General features: G+C 49.4%; 1 protein-coding gene across 18 annotated transcripts in view; it reads left to right on the top strand.

Moving 5' to 3' along the window:
* Nucleotides 1-21086, top strand: part of SVIL (supervillin) — a 235557-nt gene that overhangs the window by 195559 nt on the left and 18912 nt on the right. For all 18 annotated transcript variants that reach the window (XM_027122059.1, XM_027122060.1, XM_027122050.1 and 15 more), the window contains 12 exons: nucleotides 1276-1423; nucleotides 5185-5274; nucleotides 5363-5449; nucleotides 6962-7139; nucleotides 9794-9966; nucleotides 11484-11639; nucleotides 12957-13093; nucleotides 14225-14372; nucleotides 14498-14643; nucleotides 16196-16371; nucleotides 18869-19013; nucleotides 19340-19616. In XM_027122059.1, the coding sequence (XP_026977860.1) occupies nucleotides 1276-1423; nucleotides 5185-5274; nucleotides 5363-5449; nucleotides 6962-7139; nucleotides 9794-9966; nucleotides 11484-11639; nucleotides 12957-13093; nucleotides 14225-14372; nucleotides 14498-14643; nucleotides 16196-16371; nucleotides 18869-19013; nucleotides 19340-19616 (1861 nt within the window). The remainder of the gene's footprint in view (nucleotides 1-1275; nucleotides 1424-5184; nucleotides 5275-5362; nucleotides 5450-6961; nucleotides 7140-9793; nucleotides 9967-11483; nucleotides 11640-12956; nucleotides 13094-14224; nucleotides 14373-14497; nucleotides 14644-16195; nucleotides 16372-18868; nucleotides 19014-19339; nucleotides 19617-21086) is intronic.

The raw sequence follows: 21086 nt of genomic DNA, 5'->3' as shown, positions 1-21086 counted from the left end.
CGGAGAAGAAAACTTTCTTGGCACTTTATATGTTTTTGAAAATATTTTAAGGCTCGTGTCCTATTGATTTGATTAAAATTCACTCCTGAAACTTCATTTTCCAAGAAAACTTATCCTCTTTTCTGAATTTTGATGAGGTTTTCCTAGCAGGTCCACCTCATAGTTTATAAGGGCCTGTGATTCAGAGAATTACTTGGAATTAGGGTCATCTCACCACTCATGAGTAGGAAGGACCTGGAGAGAGAAGCTCTTTCTGTTCTGGGGACGATGCTTTTCTTTCCTCTGCACTAGCTTCCACGGCTCCTGCCCTCCCCCTGTGTGCCCCACCCCCATACCCAGGGGGATTTTGTAGTGAAAGGAGGGACGGGCGAAGGAGGAGAGAAAGGAGACTTTCTCCAGCCAGCATTCCAGCACCTCCCGGGCCCGGTGCTACGGTCAACCACTCTCCCGGCCACGCCCCTTCCTCTGCACTGGTCCTCGGCTCCGTCCTCGGCCTCCTTCCTGCCCATCCGCCTCCTTTCCTGGTCTCCCTCAAGTCACCCACCACCTCCAGCTTCTGCCTTTTAGGCCAAATGAGTGTCACCAACCGCTTAGAAATTGAAGAGGCACCTATCTCCAGAACCCCAATTAGAAGCATTTGAATGCCTTTTTTAGGTGGAACTGTTACTATGTATGTAGGTTATCTCTATAGCACAACCCAGTGTCAGATATTCTGTGACTTAAAAGTCACTTTTATGGGCTTGACCTGGTTGCCTAACTGCCCGTGTAACATAGTTGCTCTAGGAAAAAGCACGCGAGTTCCAGGAAGCCTTCTGATAGCACATCCTCCCCTAATCAGCTTTCCTTCCTTTATGATTGACCATGTTCCTCGTGAACTTAAGAGGGTAAGATTTTCTAGACCCACCGTGCTCTTTGTGAGTATAATGGATAGAGAGTCCTAGTCAACTGCGTTTAACTAGATAAGTAAAACAGAGCAACTTTAAAACCCTGTAAAATTCATGGCGGGAAGACAGTCTAGTTTTGTTTCTTTTTACAGAGTATCATTTTGATATTCCAGCGTTGCAAACAAATAAGTGAAAAACAAAGTTCTAACCTCCAGTTCCCGCGTTGGTGGAGGCGATCTCTAACCCAAGCCCAGCCTATTTCAGCGAGAACAGCTGGGACGTGTGGGGACGACGCACGGCTGCGCTCTGCCTGCTTCTCAGTTCACGGGGGGCTGCGCGCTAACGCTTCTGTCTCTGTGATTTGCTCTCCTGTTTTCTTCTGGGTAAACAGCGGGTCACAGAAAGTCGAGAGAGCCAGATGACGATTGAAGAGAGGAAGCAGCTCATCACCGTGAGAGAGGACGCCTGGAAGACCAGAGGCCGAGGGGCAGCCAACGACTCCACCCAGTTTACCGTGGCCGGCAGGATGGTGAAGCGAGGTCAGGATGCGTGTCCGCGCTCCGTCGCCCCCCCCACCCCCCCACCCCCGCCCACGGAGGGGACGTGGCCGGGGAGGGCTCAGTGTGAAAAATGAGGCCTTACCTTAGTCCGTTCTGGCTTTCACTCTCACTGAAATTGTGCACGCGTTTTCTGGGTAGGTTTTGTGAGATATTCCTACCAAAAGCCTTTTCCTACAGACTCCGTCATCTTCGACGTCAGACGCGTAATGCAATTAGTCACGTTTCAAAACAGCCATTTGGAGATGGAGCCCAGGTTTCAAAAGCGATTTTGCAACTCTGCTAACAAATCTTAGTCCTTTCCTGTCGTTGCTTTGAAATTATTTACATTTTCTTGCCATCTGGCAGTCAGTTCACCCAAATAAGCCTTTTTCTCAATGAAGGAGGAGTTTCTGTCTTCTCCCTTTTAGGGTAATTCCCAGGTCTCTTTCCATCAAGCCAGAGTTCCCTGGCTTCGGAAGCCCCGTTTCCAGCGATGTTTTAATAGCTGTCCAAAGGATGGATCCACTTCCACAGGGAAGTGAGAGTTCCCTACAGAGGGGCAGTTTCCCTGCAGCTGAGCTCTTGGAACTAATTTGCAGAGGGGAATCCAAAGATGTATGAAAGTGACGAATCACGTGGTTAGAAGTCACCAGAGAGCTGAGGGGCTCCACATCCTGTAGGAGACGGTTAAAATCTGGGGTCCTTGTTCACCTGCGTGCACGTACCTTCATTTTCTAAGCTGTGGCTTAAGCACATTTCTTAACTTAGTGATAAAGGTTTTCACGTTCAGGTAGAGTTAACTTCCATTGGCGTCTGCTTTCTCGGTTTGCAGTTGGCTTTCCTCAAAACCTTTCAGGATCCTCACTCAAAGACCATGCCTAGCTCATTGTAGGCTCATGATAAATATTTGCAGAAGGAAAGGAGGGAGGCAGGGAGGGAGAGAGAAAGGAAGGGAAGGAGGGAGGGAAAAGCCCCGAACTGAGATGAACCTAGATCTTGGTGGAAAAACCCTTTGTAACAAATTTATTAACTTTGCTTGGAATTGTCAAGGATAACAGAAGATAATTTACTCTCAGAATGAGGTGGCATTTGAATATGTTCTGTATACTTTACATGACCCCCATCCCCATGTTAACTAAAGCAGATTAAGGCCCACGTTGGTTAAGAAGAACTCGAGCTGAGAACTTGAACTGGAGCTCAGACCTGCCAGCTTCTAGCCCAGGCTTTTATCCTGATGACTTTTCACTTTGGTTTCCTCTTTCCTCTTCCATCTGAAGAGATGGTAATTTATTTGAAGTCGGGCCCTTACTACCAGATACCACTGCCCTTGTCCACAGGAATGTCAGAGGAAGTAGCTTTGCTCTTAGACAGGTTTAGAGAGTAAAGTCAGAGATGTTCCTCTCCCTTAGTGGCTGAGTTCACGTTCACGTGTTTCTGAATAAGTCAGGGATCTTGATTTAACGGGTGCGATGTGACTTTGCTCAGGAAATGATTTTCTTGTACTTTCAATCTAATGGAAATACTGTACCCTGTTTTTCTAATATTTGTTACCACCTACACAGCGATGTGTTTCACTCAGTCACCGCTCTTTCGGATTTGCAGTGATAGGGCGTCCAATGTCCTACACTCGCCAAAGAATTAGTAGTCCCCACGCTGTAGCCACCAAGGTTTCCCATCCCCTCGGGTTACTGTGTACCTGCGAGTTGCCAAGAGGCGTGCCGTACCCTGATTTTCATTCTCTCACCCCAGAGCACTCTCTTCTCCCCAGCCTCGCCAGGACTGTCTCCCTTTTTCTAATTCCTAGACGCTACATAACAGTGAGGACGCCACAGATTTCTGTGGTATTCTAGAATTCTCCTGGAAGGAAGGTACTTAAAGTGCACCTTTGAGTAAGAGAGATGTGAAATGTTCCTGAAGAGAGCAGGTGACTGGTTATTGCCTGTAGAATTCACTGAAAAGAGGTGTGGGGAATGCTTTGTTTTGTTTTAACATGGTGAAATTTAAATCTGTGTGCCCTCCCCCACTATGGCCGAACCCTAAATCTCTCCAGGAAGGAGCTGGTCCACCTCTGGGAGCTCCGCACTGCAGCCTGAACAGGCAGCAGGGCGCGCCGCGACAGCATGAGGGGCCGGTGTCCTGGTCGGCTCGAGTCAGGCCTGTTTGATTGGCTTCAGAGTTAGTGACCCTCTGTGCTCATGAAATCTTCCCGTGCCTCTTACGCACCCTCCTGGCAGGTCCCAGCCGGTGATACCAAAGTTTACTTATCCTTTGAGCATCTTTCAAGAAAGTTGACTTTCTCACGGATACAAACCCTTTGCAGTTCCGGTAAAGAAATAATTTTTTAAAATGTTGTTGACATCATTAAGGAAGTATACGTACATGTTGAGAAGTACTTCTGGAATATCACCTAAAATTTAAGTTGTAAACTGCATTTCAGTATTTTTCCTTAAAAATTTTATGCTGTAGCACATCCCGCTCCACCTCACGGGAGGGAGGGGCAGATCCGTTCACTTCAGTGATTCTCTTTCCCTGTAAGTGACAGTGATTTGCATATTCTCCCTTTGTGGTTCTCGGAGCGATACTTAACGTGGCAACGTCACCTAAGGGTTTCTCGTTTCTTACACACAGAGACAAAGAATATTAAGGTCTCATTTTGTTCTTTGTAACTAATTACTTCCCTTTCGAATCCCTCCTAAGGTTAGGGAAGAATACTCATCTTTGTCTTTATTAAGGTTTCTTATTCTAATCAGATGCCTTCTTCAGGCTGGAACGTCTGTCTTTCCCTCTCATGTGTCTTTTACCATTTCTCCGTTGAAAGATTCCCCATCCTGCTTCTTGGTAGACGCAGGTGGAAGCATGTCCCTAGCTCCCAGCCACACCTGACATGGGTACGATCCTCCAACAGTCACAGATCAGTACAGATGGTTCCTCTTGTGCCTTTCTTACAAAGCTTAGCACCCTCTGCACTATTGCCTAATAGGACCACACTCTGAGTGACGCCCCCAAAGGCCAGACTGTCCCCATGTCCTCTCAGCTGGGAGGGACACCGCGGGGCACTTCCCGGCCGGCGTGGCAGGCCCAGTCTCCCCCATCCTCTGCGGGGATGGTGCAGAAACAACTGACCGTCCGCATCCTCGCGTTCCGCAGCCACGAATTCAACCAACCGTGATCAAAAAACAATTTTAACTCCAGAGAATTCCCAAAAGCAGAACTGGAGTTTGCCACCTCGGCTCTTTGCACAGCATTTACGTTGTCTTAGGTATAATGAGGCATCCAGAGATGGTCTAGAGTATAGGGGAGGGTGTACGTAGACTGTATGCAAATCTGCCATTGTGTATAAGGGACTTGAGCATCCATGGATTTTGGTACCCACGGGCGTCCTGGAACCAATCCCTTGTGGATACCAAGGGACGACTGTATACTTGCTCTTCAGCTACCTCCACTGCCCCCAAAGCCTCCAGACGTCACCGTTTCATCTGTTCGAGGACATTCTGGTTGCCTTCGTGTCTTCGTGGTTCAGTGTGGAATGGCAGCCTGACAGCCGCTGCAGGCCTTAGAAGCAGTAAAACCCTGTCTCCATTGGCAGGTGTCCTGCACGTGTGGGCACGGTCCCTGCCAGATGCACATATGTGTGTCCCACGCGTGTGTGTAAATTCTGTCAATTGTTAGATCTCCATTGGGACTCGTGGCCATCCCTTAGGGTCCTGGGAACTTCCGGAAGTTTCCTCAGATGCTCAATAGCTCCTTTGTCTGCTCTGCAGGTCTGGCGTCCCCCACTGCCATCACCCCAGTAGCGTCCCCTATCTGCAGTAGAACGAGGGGCACCACGCCAGTTTCCAGACCCCTGGAAGGTGAGTCACCAGGCACCCAATGGGCCAAGAGGTCTGTTATCAGAAGAGCCCTCCGTGCTTCTCTCACCTGTGTTTTCTACTTGTCTAGATATCGAAGCCAGACCAGACATGCAATTAGAATCAGACCTCAAGTTGGACAGGCTGGAAACCTTTCTGAGAAGGCTGAATAACAAAGGTACACGCCAGGAGCCAGAGGGAAGCTTGGGTTCATGTGCTTGTGGCCAGTGTGACTCGGGTTTCAGTGGGTAGCTCAGGAAGCCTAGGAACACCTGCCCTGCTCTCAGAGTCTCTAAATCCCGGATTGCTTTTTCTCCTCAGCTAAATTGTCTTCTATTATGACGTCACCAGTTCATACTGTAAGCATTATCTTTGTTGTTAGGTTTTAAGAAATGAAGTTATTGGTCAACATTGATTAGATTACCAAACTCTGGTTCACTTGGTAATGAACTCGGTAGGGAGCCCCCAATAACACATTTGTTCCTGGATCTAAACCCTTGGGATGGACTTCCCTGTTGGCGCAGTGGTTAAGAATCCGCCTGCCAATGCAGGGGACACGGGTTTGAGCCCTGGTCCGGGAAGATCCCACGTGCCGCGGAGCGGCTGGGCCCGTGAGCCACAACTACTGAGCCTGCGCTCTACAGCCTGCGAGCCACTACTGAGCCCACACGGCACAACTACTGAAGCCTGCGTGCCTAGAGCCCATGCTCCCCAACAAGAGAAGCCACCTCAAAGAGAAGCCCGTGCACAGCAACGAAGAGTAGCCCCTGCTCGTTGCAACTAGAGAAAGCCCGCCCGTAGCAACGAAGACCCAACGCGGCCAAAAATAAAATCAATTAATAAATAAATTTATGAAAAAGAAGTAAATAAACCCTTGGGATGTCATCCAATCAGGATTGTAGACTCGGTAATTTTGCCTTTAACCCTGAAAGCAGATTATTACACGAAATCAACGTGAACTTGGGCCTGATAAACTTTCAGTCGTATATGTCAATTTCCAGTAAGGTAGCAGCTGCTATTATAATCACAAATGATTTCTAAAAGAAATTTCTAGTGAATAAATAAAGATTTCAATACAAAAAAGTGTAACATAACAACAAAGCTGGCAAGGCAAAGAATGCAAACGAGTCAGAGTTCATTACCTACAGGTAACGGTGATCTAGCCCGGGGGTCGGCAAACTAATCCAGCTCACCTCCTCTTTTTGTAAATAAAGTTTTATTGGAACACAGTCGTGCCCATTCCTTAGCATATTGGTAGTAGTTGCTTTTGTACTATAGCAGCAGGGTCATGTAAGGGGCAACACAGGTCAAATAGACTCCCGTGCAAAGCCTAAAATATTTACTACGTGACCCTTTGCAGGAAAAGTTTTCACCAAGCCCTGATCTAGAACGAGGCTGAGCTAGTTCTGCGTCCAAAAGAGCAAAAAGAGCAGGTTCAGAAATTCCCGGTGTGCTGGAGCCTCCATCCCTCCTAGCACTCACAGTGCACGCTCTGTTCAGACGGGAAGTCCTCTCCTGAGAAGCCAGCTGATACCCAGGAAGCATCTACAGAACCCTGGACAGCCCTGTCACGTTTGCTCCACTCCTGGACCTTAGCGGGAAGAAAATCATTTTTAAGATTCAGTGAAGCATAGTTGGAGTCATGTTTTTACACAAATCTCAGGTCATTGATTTGCTTGTTTGTCGGTAGTTGGTGGGATGCAAGAAACGGTCCTCACCGTCACCGGGAAATCCGTGAAAGAGGTGATGAAGCCGGACGATGAGGAAACCTTTGCCAAGTTCTACCGCAGCATGGATTCTGCTCTACCGAGAAGCCCCGTGGAGCTGGACGAGGACTTTGATGTCATTTTCGACCCTTATGCCCCCAAGTGAGTTATTTCGTTTCCCATCTTTCACCCCTGGAGCACGGATTCCTTCACTGGTCTCCACACAGCACTTCCTCGAGAATCTTCTCTCACTGTTACCTCCTTCTGCGATAGAACTTCATTACAGCCAGCCTGATACCAACCAGGGTTCTTGGCCTCCCCCAGTCAATAGAAATTGATAAGAGGCCAGACAAGAAATTCAGGCAGGGCTTTATTGGGACCCCTGCTGCAGCAGGGGCGAGAGAGAACAAGTAACAGGTTCCCTTGCTCGCTCCCCGAGGGGGGTGAGCTGCTTCCTTATATGGGGAGAGGGCAGGGGCGGGTCCAGGGGTCGGGCTGGAGGCGTGGCTTAGGTGGCTTGCCCACCCCTTCGGTGGTGGTGTGCGTATAGGGCATGGGCAGTGCCCTGCTTTGGCTCCTGGTACCCTGTTTTTGCTCTCTGCTCTTCAGAAGCAGCAGTTGGGTTTTTTGGTCTTTCTGTATCCTTTGTCCATAATTTGGCCCAATTGCACATGCACAGTTATTTTTAGTCCCTTATCGTTTTTTGTATTTTGTTGCTTGAGGAGAGGCGTGTGTCCAGGTGCAAGCCCTGCAGCAAAGGGTCTCAGGTCCCAGGTCCCAGCCCGTCTCAAAATCACTATTCTCTAGAACCAGACACTGGGCTAGATAGAGCTTGCGTACCCAGGACAGACGTTCCCTCCGGCAGAAAGCCTTGCATCCCCACCACATGCCTGGTCCATAAAAATAAAGTGACTGTGTTTATCACGTCACTCAAATATTGTTTTGCAGACTTTATGAACACTGGTTAGCAGAAATTTCTATGCCTTTCTTCATTTGACATGTCAAATTCTTACTCAACTTTGCAAACTGTTTGGATCACCTGGGCTTTAATGAATACAGCTAACTGGAAAATCAATGAAACGTGTTACTTAATTTGCAATCATTGATAAGATCAATAGATCTGAGGGTTTTCTCAGTGATGTCCCAGGGTCCCTCTTCATGCAGGAACGTGACTAAACCACCAAAGAGTGTTCCTGGTGTTAGGATTCCCTTGGTTGTGACTGCCACAAAGAAAGCCAAGTCCAGCTGGCTTCAGCAGAAGAGAGGCGTGGAGGGAGTTACAGGTTCACCCCTTGAAAAGCGCAGGCATGAACTCAGGTTCCGGGGGCTCAGAATGAGGTCTCTCGCACCTGGTTCCTTTAGGCTGGCTTTCCTCTCAGTCAGGCTGTCACCACGTGGTAGATGGTCACCCCTCACTCCGGATTTATATCCCATCTCCTTGGCCACCGCCAGCACAGGCAGCTGACCTGCCCAGCCTTCCCAGAAGAAGTTCCAGGCTTGATTTTCTTGGGTTTGCATCCAGCCCTACAGCCATCATTGTGGCCAAGGGGATGGAAGATGCTGATTGGCCAGCAGTGGGTGGTCTTTGGATCCCCCTCCGGAGCCAGGGTAGGGGACAGGGCATGGAGGGAGATGGTTCCCCCAAAGGAAAGTCAAGGAGCTCTTACGAGAAGCAGGGAGAGTGTGCTGGGTGAGCTAATAACCCCACGGCCATCCACCACGTGTATCTGTTGCCCACAAATTTTTCAGAGTGCCCGTCTCTTCCGGAAGTCTGCGTGGTTATCGTAAATGTTTCCTTAAGCTGCTCCTGATACCTGTTTTGCAGTTTTCAATGTGTTCAGTTTTTTTCAATTTGCTACCTTAAGAAAATGAACAATTTGCCATTCCCCACCTTGAAGTAATATTTTGGGTATTTGCATACATTGGTAGTGAACCATTGCTCAGTCTTCTCCTCACCCAAATATTGTTTACATGGTTACATGTAATTCAAACATTGATATGTATGTTCACACACACACACACACACACACACACACAAACACACACACACACGACAATGTTCTGTATGAAAGAGGACCTCCAGGTACAGAGATCCATGCACTTAAGACATTAAAAGCAGCTGGAATCTGCTGGGAAACCATGTGACTGGGTCCACCCCTCTCCCGGTGTCTGGTCTTCTGCCCCAGAGAGCTGAGTGTGCGTGTGTGAGGGTCATAGTTGGTTTTGTGGGCCTCTTTTATTTCAATATATTTTTCAAAATAATGCTTATTTTCCAGAGGGGGCAGTGGGTCGAGAGGAGGCTCAGTGATGGGGAACTTGGGGAGGGAACTGGGAAACTTGCATGGAGAGGAAGCTGAGTCTGGTGGAGAGAGGGTTAAATCAGGAAGCGGTGGCTGGCTGTCCATCCGCGGAGGGCTTACTGGAGCCCAAAGGAGGAGAGGTGGTCCTATTCCGGCAGGAGAAGTAGTGATCAGCGTGTTGTGGGTGCGGTGAGAGGGAAGGACCGCACCCTTCAGGGCTGTCCAGGAGGGGGATGGGCTGCCCCAGAGGCACTGGCCGCTCCTCCAGCTGGAGACCACGGGGCGTGGTAAGAGCGGGGCTCCAGGCGTGGGCTGGCATGTGGAACTAAATGGGCTTCAGTCTCCCACCTCCGAGATCCTCAGTGGAGGGGTGATGGGAGGGGAGGAACTGTACTATTATAACGAAGTCAAGAACTAAAATCGCGGCACCCACTGCTTCAGCTCAGACACACGCAAGCCACCAGGCGTGGGTGACACTGCAGCCCCAGGCCACACCAGCTCTGCTCTGCCTCTTAGGTTGACATCCTCTGTGGCTGAGCACAAGCGTGCAGTGAGGCCCAAGCGCCGGGTTCAGGCTTCCAAAAACCCCCTGAAGATGCTGGCGGCAAGGGAAGATCTCCTCCAGGGGTACACGGAGCAGAGACTGAACGTGGCCTTCGTGGAATCAAAGCGTATGAAAGTCGAAAAGAGTGAGTATCAGGGCCATCCCCAGCTGTGCGCTCGGGAACCGGGGAGCAGGTGACTCTGTCCTCTCCTTTCCCTGCCTCGCAAAGGCCAATGACAGCGCCCAGAGACTCTCATGCAAGAAAAATGAGCAAGTCTGTACACACACGTGCACACCTGCAGAAACTGCTTGGAACAGAAAGGCTTGCAGTGTGGCCCATCTATTCACAGACATCAAATTATCCTGTTTTGTCGAGTTTGCTTTCAAGAGGTTGGAGGAAAGGGAGGTTGCTGGGCTTTGCAATTCAACCCATTTCCAAACACAGCAATTCTTCACTTGATCTTATTCTAGAGCAAATGATTCGCTCTCTCATGGGCAAGTGTCCCAAATCTCTGTTTCTGCATTATTAATTAATGCAGAAACCGGTGCTCTTCACATTGTTTTGGGCAGGACCCTCGGGCTCCTTGGAGCTGGGATGTGGGCTGTGGGGGAGTCGGGAGAGTGGGATGGGGCAGTGAATGGAGCGTGGGAGCAGGCCCGAGGTTTTCATCCCACTTCAGGCTAAACCTTCGGCTTTTATCTGCCTGGTCCTGTGGGGCTCCCCGGTTCTCAGACTGGTTTTCCCAGCGGAGCTAATGGCATGCATAATCTTGTTATTCGGAAGATTCTTGCTGTCATTTTTATTTTCCTATAGTGCTCATAAACCTACTTACTAAAGTTTATTTTTAGAAATAGTCTTTGGATGAAGTGGTTGAGTCTTTCCATTATAACTGGTTTACTAAATAAGATATTACGAAATCTCTATGCCATACGAGTTGTCAGGTAGTGTTATATTTCTTCAGTGTTCGAACCTCATCCCAGCAAAATAATTTTCTGAGTTTCTCTCTAGCATATGCATAGTTCTTTAAACAATGAGCTGGAGAAATAGAGGTTTCTTGGCACAAGTTTTATGTACTTTAACTGTATCTCCACTTTTTGGGGACACATGTACATTTGTTGGTCCACACTGAAAATCCAGCATCTTGTTACAATCTTAAATCTGAGAGCAGGTGATCTCAAGAGATCATGTAGTTGTTCACTTAGCCTCCAGAGAAAGATGAGAACTAAACCATGCCTACAAGGTGCCTGCTTTTCTGCATATAAAGACTTTGGATGGAAGATGTCTAACAGTCTCCCTTAGGAATGCGTTTTCAGCATCTAACACCGTGAGGAACGATAACAGCTTTAGTGGAACTGCAGCGCGAGTCCAGCTCCTGATTTTATACTGATGTGGCTGGTCCACAGGGCCACTCAGTTCTTGTCTCTCTGCATGGCCAGGGTGACACTCTCCAGCAAGCATTTACACTTTCAATCCTATGTTTAATTCCTAACACAAGCTTCACTGCATAGTTAATCAGACTGGAGTATGCTTTCCCCATCAGGATTAACTTGAAAGGAAAACAGGAGTGAGTCACTTATGCACGATCGCTGGGTGTAAACACCGTCATTTCTCCTGAATGTCTTGCTTCCCCTGCACTGTGTTTCCTCCTTTGACCCTCCCAGTGTCCGCCAGCTCCAACTTCTCAGAAGTCACCCTGGCGGGATTAGCCAGCAAAGAAAACTTCAGCAACGTCAGCCTGCGGAGCGTCAACCTGACGGAACAGAATTCCAACAACAGCGCGGTGCCCTACAAAAAGCTGATGCTGTTACAGATTAAAGGTATTTAGAGCGGCAGAGAGAATGACACACGACCAGGGATTTTAGTCTGGTAACATCGGGAGGCCTGACTTCCCCCTACTTGCCCGAAGGAGAAGGGAACGCATGCTTTTGGAGAGCCCACCGGGTGCCACCTCATCTCACATCAACGTTACAGAATCCCACTAGGTGGGAAATATTACGCCCGCGTGGTAGCGCTTCCCGATGCGCCCGAGGCCCCAGCAGCGGCTGAGCAGCAGGGCTGGCTTTGAACCCTGGTCTGTCTGATTCCAGAACCTCAGCTTCTGCTGCTGCTCCGCTTCCCGTGGCCCCGGCCGCACACTGCATGGGGTCACCAGGCACCCCCTCCGCCCCTCTCTCTTTCTCTCTTTCTCTCTTTCTCTCTTTCTCAACCTCTTTTGCTTTCTTCCTCCCTGTCTTCCTTCCTCCCTTTCCTTCCTTCTTTCTCTCTCTCTTCCCTCCCTCCCTCCCTGTCTCTCTCCCTCTCTCTCTCTTCCTCTATCTCTTTTCCTTTCTTCCTTCCCTCCCTCTCTCCCTGTAGCAAGGAGCCCTAACCCACAACCAGGGGGGCTCTGGCTCTGCCCCAGTGACTTAGCTGCCTCGGGCGGCACTGCTGTAAATTAATGCTCAAGAAAAGCATGACCTGTCCTCTGCTTCGCTGGGGGTTGGCAGGGTGTATCTGCGTGGCCACTGTCCTTTCTAGTGTATTTAAAAGACCCGTGAAAAGTGCACACCACCCGCCTCTGTTCCTACGTTGTGGCGCAGAGACTACACCATCAGTGTGATTGTGGAAAGATTGAAACCGTTTAGGAGGAGTTGGAACCTGCACAAGGCAGTGCTTCCCTCTGAGCTGAGTCCTCTCCAGACTCAAAGTTTTCGGTTTAGAGAAGAACTCCCAAGGATGCAGAGGCTCTCTGAAGGCCCTCGCCTTGCCCCGGCCCGCAGAGGCTGTTAAGTGTAGGAGGTGGGCTGAGTGGAGAGAGATCAGGAGATGAGTGGGGGAGGGGAAAGGAGGTGTTTGCTGGTGTCCCTGGGGGAGGGAACCTTAATTAATCTATTCACGTTCTGTCAAGGGACACTGCTAATGGTCCTGGGAAACATGGTGACCTCTGGGAACCTGCCACCAGGGAAGGTCATCGACGAGGCTATGCCTCTAAGTGCCCTGGGTCATGGGAACTCACGTGAACAGATGAGGCTGTTCAGGATGGGAAGTCGGGGGCGGGGATGCTTCGGACGCGGGGTGCTTCCGGGTCGGCCCTGCCGGGGCTGCGGGACAGTGCTCGTCTCGGGGGAGACGGTGACCCTGTGCCTCGTGCTCAGGAAGAAGACACGTGCAGACGCGGCTGGTGGAACCTCGCGCTTCTTCCCTCAACAGCGGGGACTGCTTCCTCGTGCTGTCCCCCCACCACTGCTTCCTGTGGGTCGGAGAGTTTGCCAACGTCATAGAGAAGGCGAAGGTCGGTATCTGAGGAACGAAAGTGGTCTCGTTTTGCATCTCCTTTAGACACAGGTAGAATGTTCTTCCAGTGGCCAGATCCCCAGAAAGCTGCTTAAACGTCCAGTGTTTCATTCAGGCGAGAGGGGACAGGCGTGTTTATCGTCCAGAAGGTCTCTGAAACGAGCTCCTAGTAAGTGCTTAAGGGGGATGTTTTAAAAGGAGTCTGACCTGTGCCTCCAGGTTGGAAGTTCTGCTTCATCCTTCCTTCTGTGGAGAAAAAGAACTGGCCCATCACTTCCAAGTTGTTTATCCTAGGTGTCTAGGAAGTCCTGCTGTGGATCTATTGAATGAGTCTATTGAATGAGACTTTAGTGGGAGAAGACCAGGGAGTGGGTATTTTTATTTGGGGTTTTCTTTCCCCTTTATTTATTTATTTTTAATTGAAGTCGAGTTGATTTACAGTGTTGTGTTAATTTCTGCTGTACAGCAAGGTGATTCAGTTATACATATATATACTCTTCCATCTTCTTTTCCATGACGGTTTATCACAGGCTGTTGAATGTAGTTCCCTGTGCTCTACAGTAGGACCTTGTTTTTTATCCATCCTCTATATGATGGTTTGCATCTGCTTATCCCACACTCCTACTCCATCCCTCCCCCACCCGCCCCCTCGCCCTTGGCAACCACAAGTCTGTGCTCTATGTCTGTGAGTTAATTTCTGTTTTGTAGAGAGGTTCATTTGTGTCATAGTTTAGATTCCACATGTAAGTGATATCATATGGTATTTGTCTTTCTCTTTCTGACTTACTTCACTTAGTATAATCATCTCTAGTTGAATCCATGTTGCTGCAAATGGCATGGTTTTGTTCTTTTATGTGGCTGAGTAATGGGATGGGTATTCTTAAAATCTTCATGAATGATCTTTTGAATTTGAAGATGGACAGGTGTTGCTGTAAAGAATGGATGCCCCCAGTCCTTTCGTTCCATTTTCTTGACTTTTAGACAGTCCCCAGCCGCCAGTGCCCTCGGACCCTGTGGTCACAAGGTTTTCCTTCCAGACACGCTGCCTCTCTGCTCTGACTTCAGCGTTGCCCCTCCCTCTGACCGTGGGCTTGTCTGCGCAGGTAACTGCGTCCCTCTCTCTTTTTAGGCCTCAGAACTCGCAAGTTTAATTCAGACCAAGAGGGAACTTGGTTGTAGAGCTACGTATATCCAAACTATCGAAGAAGGAATTAACACACACACTCATGCAGCCAAAGACTTCTGGAAGCTTCTGGGCGGCCAAACCAGTTACCAGTGTAAGCGTTTACTGCATCTCAGAGAATGAGACTTGCCTACCTTTCCTCCTCGCCTGCTTCCTTCTCCCAAACCAGCCTCCCTCCAGTGGGAAACATAATGTCCTCTTCCCGTTCTTACCCCAAAGCTGCTGGAGACCCAAAGGAAGATGAGCTCTATGAAACGGCCATAATAGAAACCAACTGCATTTACCGACTAATGGATGACAAACTCGTTCCTGATGACGACTACTGGGGGAAGATTCCAAAGTGCTCCCTTCTGCAGGCAAGAGAGGTACAGTGAGTGGTCTGCCCTTCGGCAGGAAAGCCCTTGGCCCCGGGCTGCCCGCTAAAACAGGCAGTAAGTACCGACAGACGCTAGCCAGGGATGGTACTCGCTGCACACCAGACATCTTTTTATTTTTATTAACTTGTATCTTACATTGGAGTCTAGTTGATTCACAGTGTTTTTTTAGTTCCCGGTGTACAGCAGAGTGATTCCGTTATACACATACATGTATCCTTTTTCACATTCTTCTCCCGTTTAGGTTATTACAGAATATTGACCAGAGTTCCCTGGGCTATACAGTAGGTCCTTGTTGGCTGTCTGTTTGAAATGTAGTAGTGTGTACATGCAGAGACATCTTTTTAAAGGCTACCTACCAATCTGTGATTTCAAACCGTTACTGCCATCTTAGATGCTGATACCGAATTCCGAATGTTGTTCAGAGGAGGATGGGTCATTGAAGGCTTTTCTGTTTTAGGCCAGATGGAAATACGACTTAGTCCCGTCTCTTGATTTTTGTATAAACATTAAGTATCTTTCAGTCCTTAGGTTTCAGGAGACATAGGTGTACCTATAGTGTGTGCGTTTGCCAAGTAATGTGCTCATTTTTCCTCTCACACCAGCACATATTTATTTTTACAAAATTACATATATTTCCAGCACCACTAAGTGTTTTTTTTTTTTTTTTTTTGTCTGCACCACTCAGCTTGCGGGGATCTTAGTTCCCCGACCGGGGATCAAACCCGAGCCCCTGGCAGTGGAAGCTGGAGTCCTAACTACTGGACCGCCAGGGAAGTCCCACCACTAAGTATTCTGAGTGTTGAGAAAAAAACGGGAAGACGCAAAAGGACTTTAAATTTCGTTGGGTAGAAGGCTAGCAGAAAGGATGTAATCCAAAGATAGACTGATTGTATGACAAATTTAAACGGAGAAAAAATGTCACAGAAAAAGAAATAATCAGGAATGATTTTAAAGAGAAGGTGAAATTGAGCCTAGTTTGCAGTTAAGTAGAATTGGGATCGCTGGAAATGAAGAAAGAAATTATTCTAGGAAGAAAGCGTAGAACAAACCAACAGGTATGTAAATAAGAGCACTGAGTTCATGTATTCATTCACCAAACACTTAGTGAGCCCGACGGTAAATACGTTAATGAGTACAGTATGTTCTTTGCCCTTGAGGGCCCTAGAATTGTATAGGGGAGAAAAGACATCACTGGGTCCTCAGTGCCATGTGAAGCGACCCTTATGAGCTAAGTGCGTGAATGACAAAGGAGGAAAGGCGGAAGGAAGGGCGGGGCCAGGGAGGAAGACCTGCTTAAATAGCTGTTAGGAATCAGAAGTGTTGGGCAGCCCATGTGTTTGGAGGAGGGGTGTTAACCTGGGCATTTAGGACCACAAGACAGAAGTCATCCCCACAGGGCAGAGGCTGGCTTGGCTGTGCTTGTACTGAATGCTTCGTTAGTATTTGAATCATCACCTGTTGGACTCACGGTCACTAGAGACCCTGGTTCAACGAGAACATGCCCTTGAAGTGAACACGTTCTTCCGTGCCATTTCCCCAGGTCCTGGTGTTTGATTTTGGGAGCGAAGTTTACGTGTGGCACGGGAAAGAAGTCACATTAGCGCAACGGAAGATAGCCTTTCAGCTGGCAAAGCACTTATGGAACGGAACCTTTGACTACGAGAACTGTGACATCAACCCCCTGGACCCTGGAGAGTGCAACCCGCTCATTCCCAGGTACCGCTGGGGCCCTGGGCAGCCGAGGCTCCCACCGCAGTGTTCAGCCTTCACCCTTCAGGGGTTTTAGTTTTCATAAGTGATTGCAGGGCAGTACCACAAGTATTCACAACGAGAACAGTGCTTTCGCTTCTCCCTAAGAGATACAGAAATGTGGACGGTGTGGTCGTCTGGAAGGTGCTCCTGTTATATTTCAGTTCTTGAAGGAGACAAATCGATGGTACCTGCAGTATTCAGGTGCTGCTGTCACGTATAATCTGTTGTTTAAACCAATGACTTGCTGACCTGAAAAGCTTGCCAGGCCCTGGAATTCAGCCGTGGGTCTGAAGGTGCAAAAGCAACGCGTCTCTTTCTGAGTTCACACCTTCCAGCCCAGCCCTTGAATTCCATTTAGCTGGCAGTAGGTGATGCCTTTTGGGGGGAGGGAGGATGCGGTATTGAAATAATGGCTGTAATTATAGTATTTCTGACAGTCTACTGGACTTTTAAAAGTCATTTTGGCAAATCAGCCGAAGGTGCACGAAACTCTCAGAAATACGGTCATGAAAACAGGAATTCTTACATGCAAAGGACCATTGTTTATCTCTTAACTACCAGGAAGAAAGAGAAGTGCGTTTAAACCGTGCATATGCCACGTAATGGGTCAGAAATTGCACATCAAAACTGCTTTGTGATGTTTCCAGTTGAACTGACACACAGATTTCAACCTTCCTACCTAGTTTCCTATTTTAAAATACAATTATTGATTTTATTATTCATTGTCATTATAGAAACAATTCAAAGGGATGTCAGTGTAGGTGAAAAGGTTTCAAATCCTTTTCAAGCGAGTGCACATTTAACATAAAATTAGTACTGAAACAACTAGTTTTGTAAGGCCTAAAGCTAAGACTAAAAAGAATGTTCTAGTTGGTATAGTAAAAAAAAACATACTGAAGCATAAAATCTGTGTGATGGACGATTTATATTTAGTCGTGACATCATCCGAGATCTGAAGGTAGATGAGTGGGCACCTAACCCACTGGCTCTCAACATCTCCCAGATCAGAAGCACCGGGGAAGCTTTAAAACAAAAAAATGCATGTGCCGGTCCTGGCCCAGGAGCTGTGTTTTCAGTTGGGGTGGGGTGGGGTTTGTGTGTCAGTACGTCTTAAAAGCTCCCCCAGGGATTTGAAGGTACAGCCAAGGTAGAGCGCCCCGCCCTTCTTCACCGAGGAGTCATGACTTAGCCCAGCTCAGACCTGCAAGTCAGGACGGAGGTGGAGAGCATCCAGCTTCACACCCTCCTGCTGCAGACCTGCCCTCTGTGCTCCCTGACCTCACACATCCAAGATGCATTGCTAAGCTGAGACCAAGTGTCTTTCCATAGGCACCTTAGCAAGTCTGCCGAGTGGAATTTATACAAAAGACAGTCACTCAGCTATTTTCTGATAAGGACCACAGCCTTCAGGGTAGCCCTGAATTTTCCACAGTTGCTGGTATTTGGTTCCTAAGTCCCGGGAGCCTTGGCAGTGGAAGTATTTGCACACAGTGCCTTTTATCCTTTCAGTCCCCTTTGAAACGGGCAGCCCCCCTTGATGTGCCTTAGCCATGATGCCAGAAACTGTGGTCTGGACCAGACAGGACGTGACGAAGCACGTCAGGGGCCACTGCAGGGCCCAGGAAGCACTGCCCCTCGGTCTGATGGCCCCAATCCACAAGCCAGGGTTGGTCTGGAAGGATGGGAAATACCCGCACCTTAACCTCAGGGCTCACCCCCTTCGGCACGTCTCTTCTTGGCTCTGCGCATTTCTAAGCGAGCTGTGTTCCGAGCTCAGCGTCAGACTCTGAGATCCCGAAGCGGTTCGGACCTCCCGACTGGGCTACGCTGCTTCCTCCCCCGTCCTTGTGCTCTGCCTGCCCGCTGCCCCGTCCAGTGGCCTAGAGATCAACATGCACACATTCACTTTATGATTCACGAGAGTGTGTTCACTTGGGGAACAGAGGAGAATTTCCTGTTCCTGGAGACTGGACATCTCCATTGTAACGTGACTTACAAAAAGACAGGATCAGGGTGAGCATACATTCCTCCACCTGTTCACTACCCTGACGGAAACGCGGCGCGCCCCCGGGGTGAGCACGGGTGGCGTAAAGGAGGCGAGGAAGCCACGCGTGTGACCCCTGCCTGTGCTGAGCTCCCGGCCGAGCGTGCTGCCCCCCAGGGGACCCCAACACGAGAATTTGCTGGAACGCCAGGCAGGTCCAGTCCTGCCGTGGGTCACATCACATTCAGGCACGTCAGCTCCAAGGACACAAAGCCCTGCAAGGCTTTGGGCTAAAATAGCAAAACGCCACTGATTGGGTCACATAAGTGAAAGCGAACCGTTCACCTGTCTACTGCCTACGTATTCTGCGTTCCTCTCACTCGCCACGTGTGTGGGTTTTGGACTTCTCGGGCTCGGCAGGACTTGTCTGATCTTGGTTCTTTTCCCATCCCCTCCCTTCCCCGACCCACCCGACAGAAAAGGACAGGGGCGGCCTGACTGGGCGATATTTGGGAGACTTACAGAGCACAACGAGACGATTTTGTTCAAAGAGAAATTTCTCGACTGGACGGAAATGAAGAGACCTAACGAGAAGAACGCCAGCGAACTTGCCCAGCACAAGGTATGTGGGACGATCAAGCCCCAACCTCAGGGCTTGGTCTGGGTCCCGGCAGAGGGGCCTTCATGCTAAAAGCCTTCCTGGGGTTTTCCTAGGACAGCAAACCGGCCTCCAGTCACGTTCTGACTTCACGAGGTGAAAGCAGCCGTGTTTGCGGCTCCGGGTTTATCGGCGGCCCGTTCACAGTCGTGGCTGTCTGTCCCCTAAACGCAGCCTTTCTTTAAGTGCCCCGAAGCAGCCTGAGCGCTGTACTTGAGGCCGTCCCACCGCCGGCGCAGCAGTGTGGAGTGCGACGGGCTGCCGCCGAGCATCTCTGCGTTCTCTCCTAGGACGACCCGCGGGCAGAGATCAAGCCTTACGACGTGACGCGGATGGTGCCGGTGCCCCAGACGACAGCCGGCACCGTGCTAGACGGGGTCAACGTGGGCCGGGGCTACGGCCTGGTGCAAGGGGACGACCGCGGGCAGTTGGAGGTCGCCAGCCTGTCGGTGGACGTCTGGCACATCCTGGAATTCGACTACAGCAGGCTCCCCAAGCAGAGCATTGGGCAGTTCCACGAGGGCGACGCCTACGTGGTCAAGTGGAAGTTCATCGTGAGCACGGCAGGTGAGTGAGCCACTCGCGTGTCCCTCGAGCCCCGCCGCGGGGATCGTGGCTGCCGGATACGGAGCGCGTGCCGTGTCTGCCCCAGCCGCGGGCGAAGGACCGGTCGAGGCCTATTCCCTTTGAGAACCTCCTCGTAAACCTCGTGGATAGATTCCTAACACCCCACCGTGGCCGGCAGCTGTGACGTCTCCCTCTAGAAAGCCGACTGGCGTGGTAAGGTTCCTCTGCCGCCCTCGCCCCTCCCCTGCCCCGTCCCCAGAGGCTTCCTAGGAAAGCGATGATCTGTCCCCACATGACGGTCACCATGTGGCTGGATGCTGCCGCAATGAAAGCCATTAAGTAACACAGAGCCGACGCGTCAGTGCGGAAACAAAAGGGTGCCATGACGTCACAGTAAATCCACGCCCAGAAGACGTAGTCAGAATGAAAGGCGCATTTCCTCTGAGGCCGAGAGCGCTGACCGTGCTCTGTGGGTCTGGAGGAATAAAGACACGGTCAGAACTACTCGTGGTTCCCACGAGTGCTGTGCTCCTCGTGGCGAAACAACACACTCCGCGCTGTGCTCTGCGCTAGAGGCAGCGAGGGCGGACAGCAGCAGATTTGGGAGAAATAATCCCTTTTTCCTGCCAAGAAGAAAGCACGAATCAGGCCGTGCACAGTGTCCCGCAGCCCGGCGCATTTAGGAGACAGTTTATGACACAACTCGGTGGCCCCGAGATTCACTTGCCAAGGGAGTTCGTTCACCTCTTTCCAGCCCCGTTGCCGTCTGGGTGTGGCTGCCCCGCCGGGCACAGGGCGGAGGCCACGGTTAGCTGATCAAACACCTGCAGGCTTAGAGCCATTTGGTTTCTTTCCTAATGTATCTCTGTGGGTAAGACACCTTTTAAAATTTATCTTATTGAAACATAGTTGATTTACAATGTGGTGTTAATTTCTGCTGCACAGCAACGTGACTCAGTTTTATATATATATATATATATATATATATATATATGCTTTGTCATTGGATATTGAATAGAGTTCCCTGTGCTCTGCAGTAGGACCTTGTTGTTTATCCATCCTATAGACACTAGTTTGCATCTGCTCACCCCACCTCCCAGTCCGTCCCTCACCCCCCTGGCAACCACAAGTCTGTTCTCTATGTCTGTGAGTCTGTTTCCATTTCGTAGATAGGTTCATCTGTGTCGTATTTTAGATTCTACCTATAAGTGATATCATATGGTATTTGTTTTTCTCTGTCTGACTTACTTCAGTTAGTTTGGTAATCTCTAGGTCCATCCATGTTGCTGCAAATGGCATGATTTTGTTCTTTTTTATGATTGAGTAGTATTCCATTGTGTGTATGTGTATGTATGTGTGTGTATATGTGTGTGTGTGTGTGTATATATATATATGTATATATATACACACACACATATATATATATATACACACACACATACATACACACCACATCTTCTTGATCCATTC

Source organism: Aethalodelphis obliquidens, unplaced genomic scaffold (assembly GCF_003676395.1).
Source record: "Aethalodelphis obliquidens isolate GAN/ISIS:26980383/991018 unplaced genomic scaffold, ASM367639v1 scaffold23, whole genome shotgun sequence".
NCBI lineage: Eukaryota > Metazoa > Chordata > Mammalia > Artiodactyla > Delphinidae > Aethalodelphis > Aethalodelphis obliquidens.
This window is presented reverse-complemented; position numbering and strand designations above follow the sequence as displayed.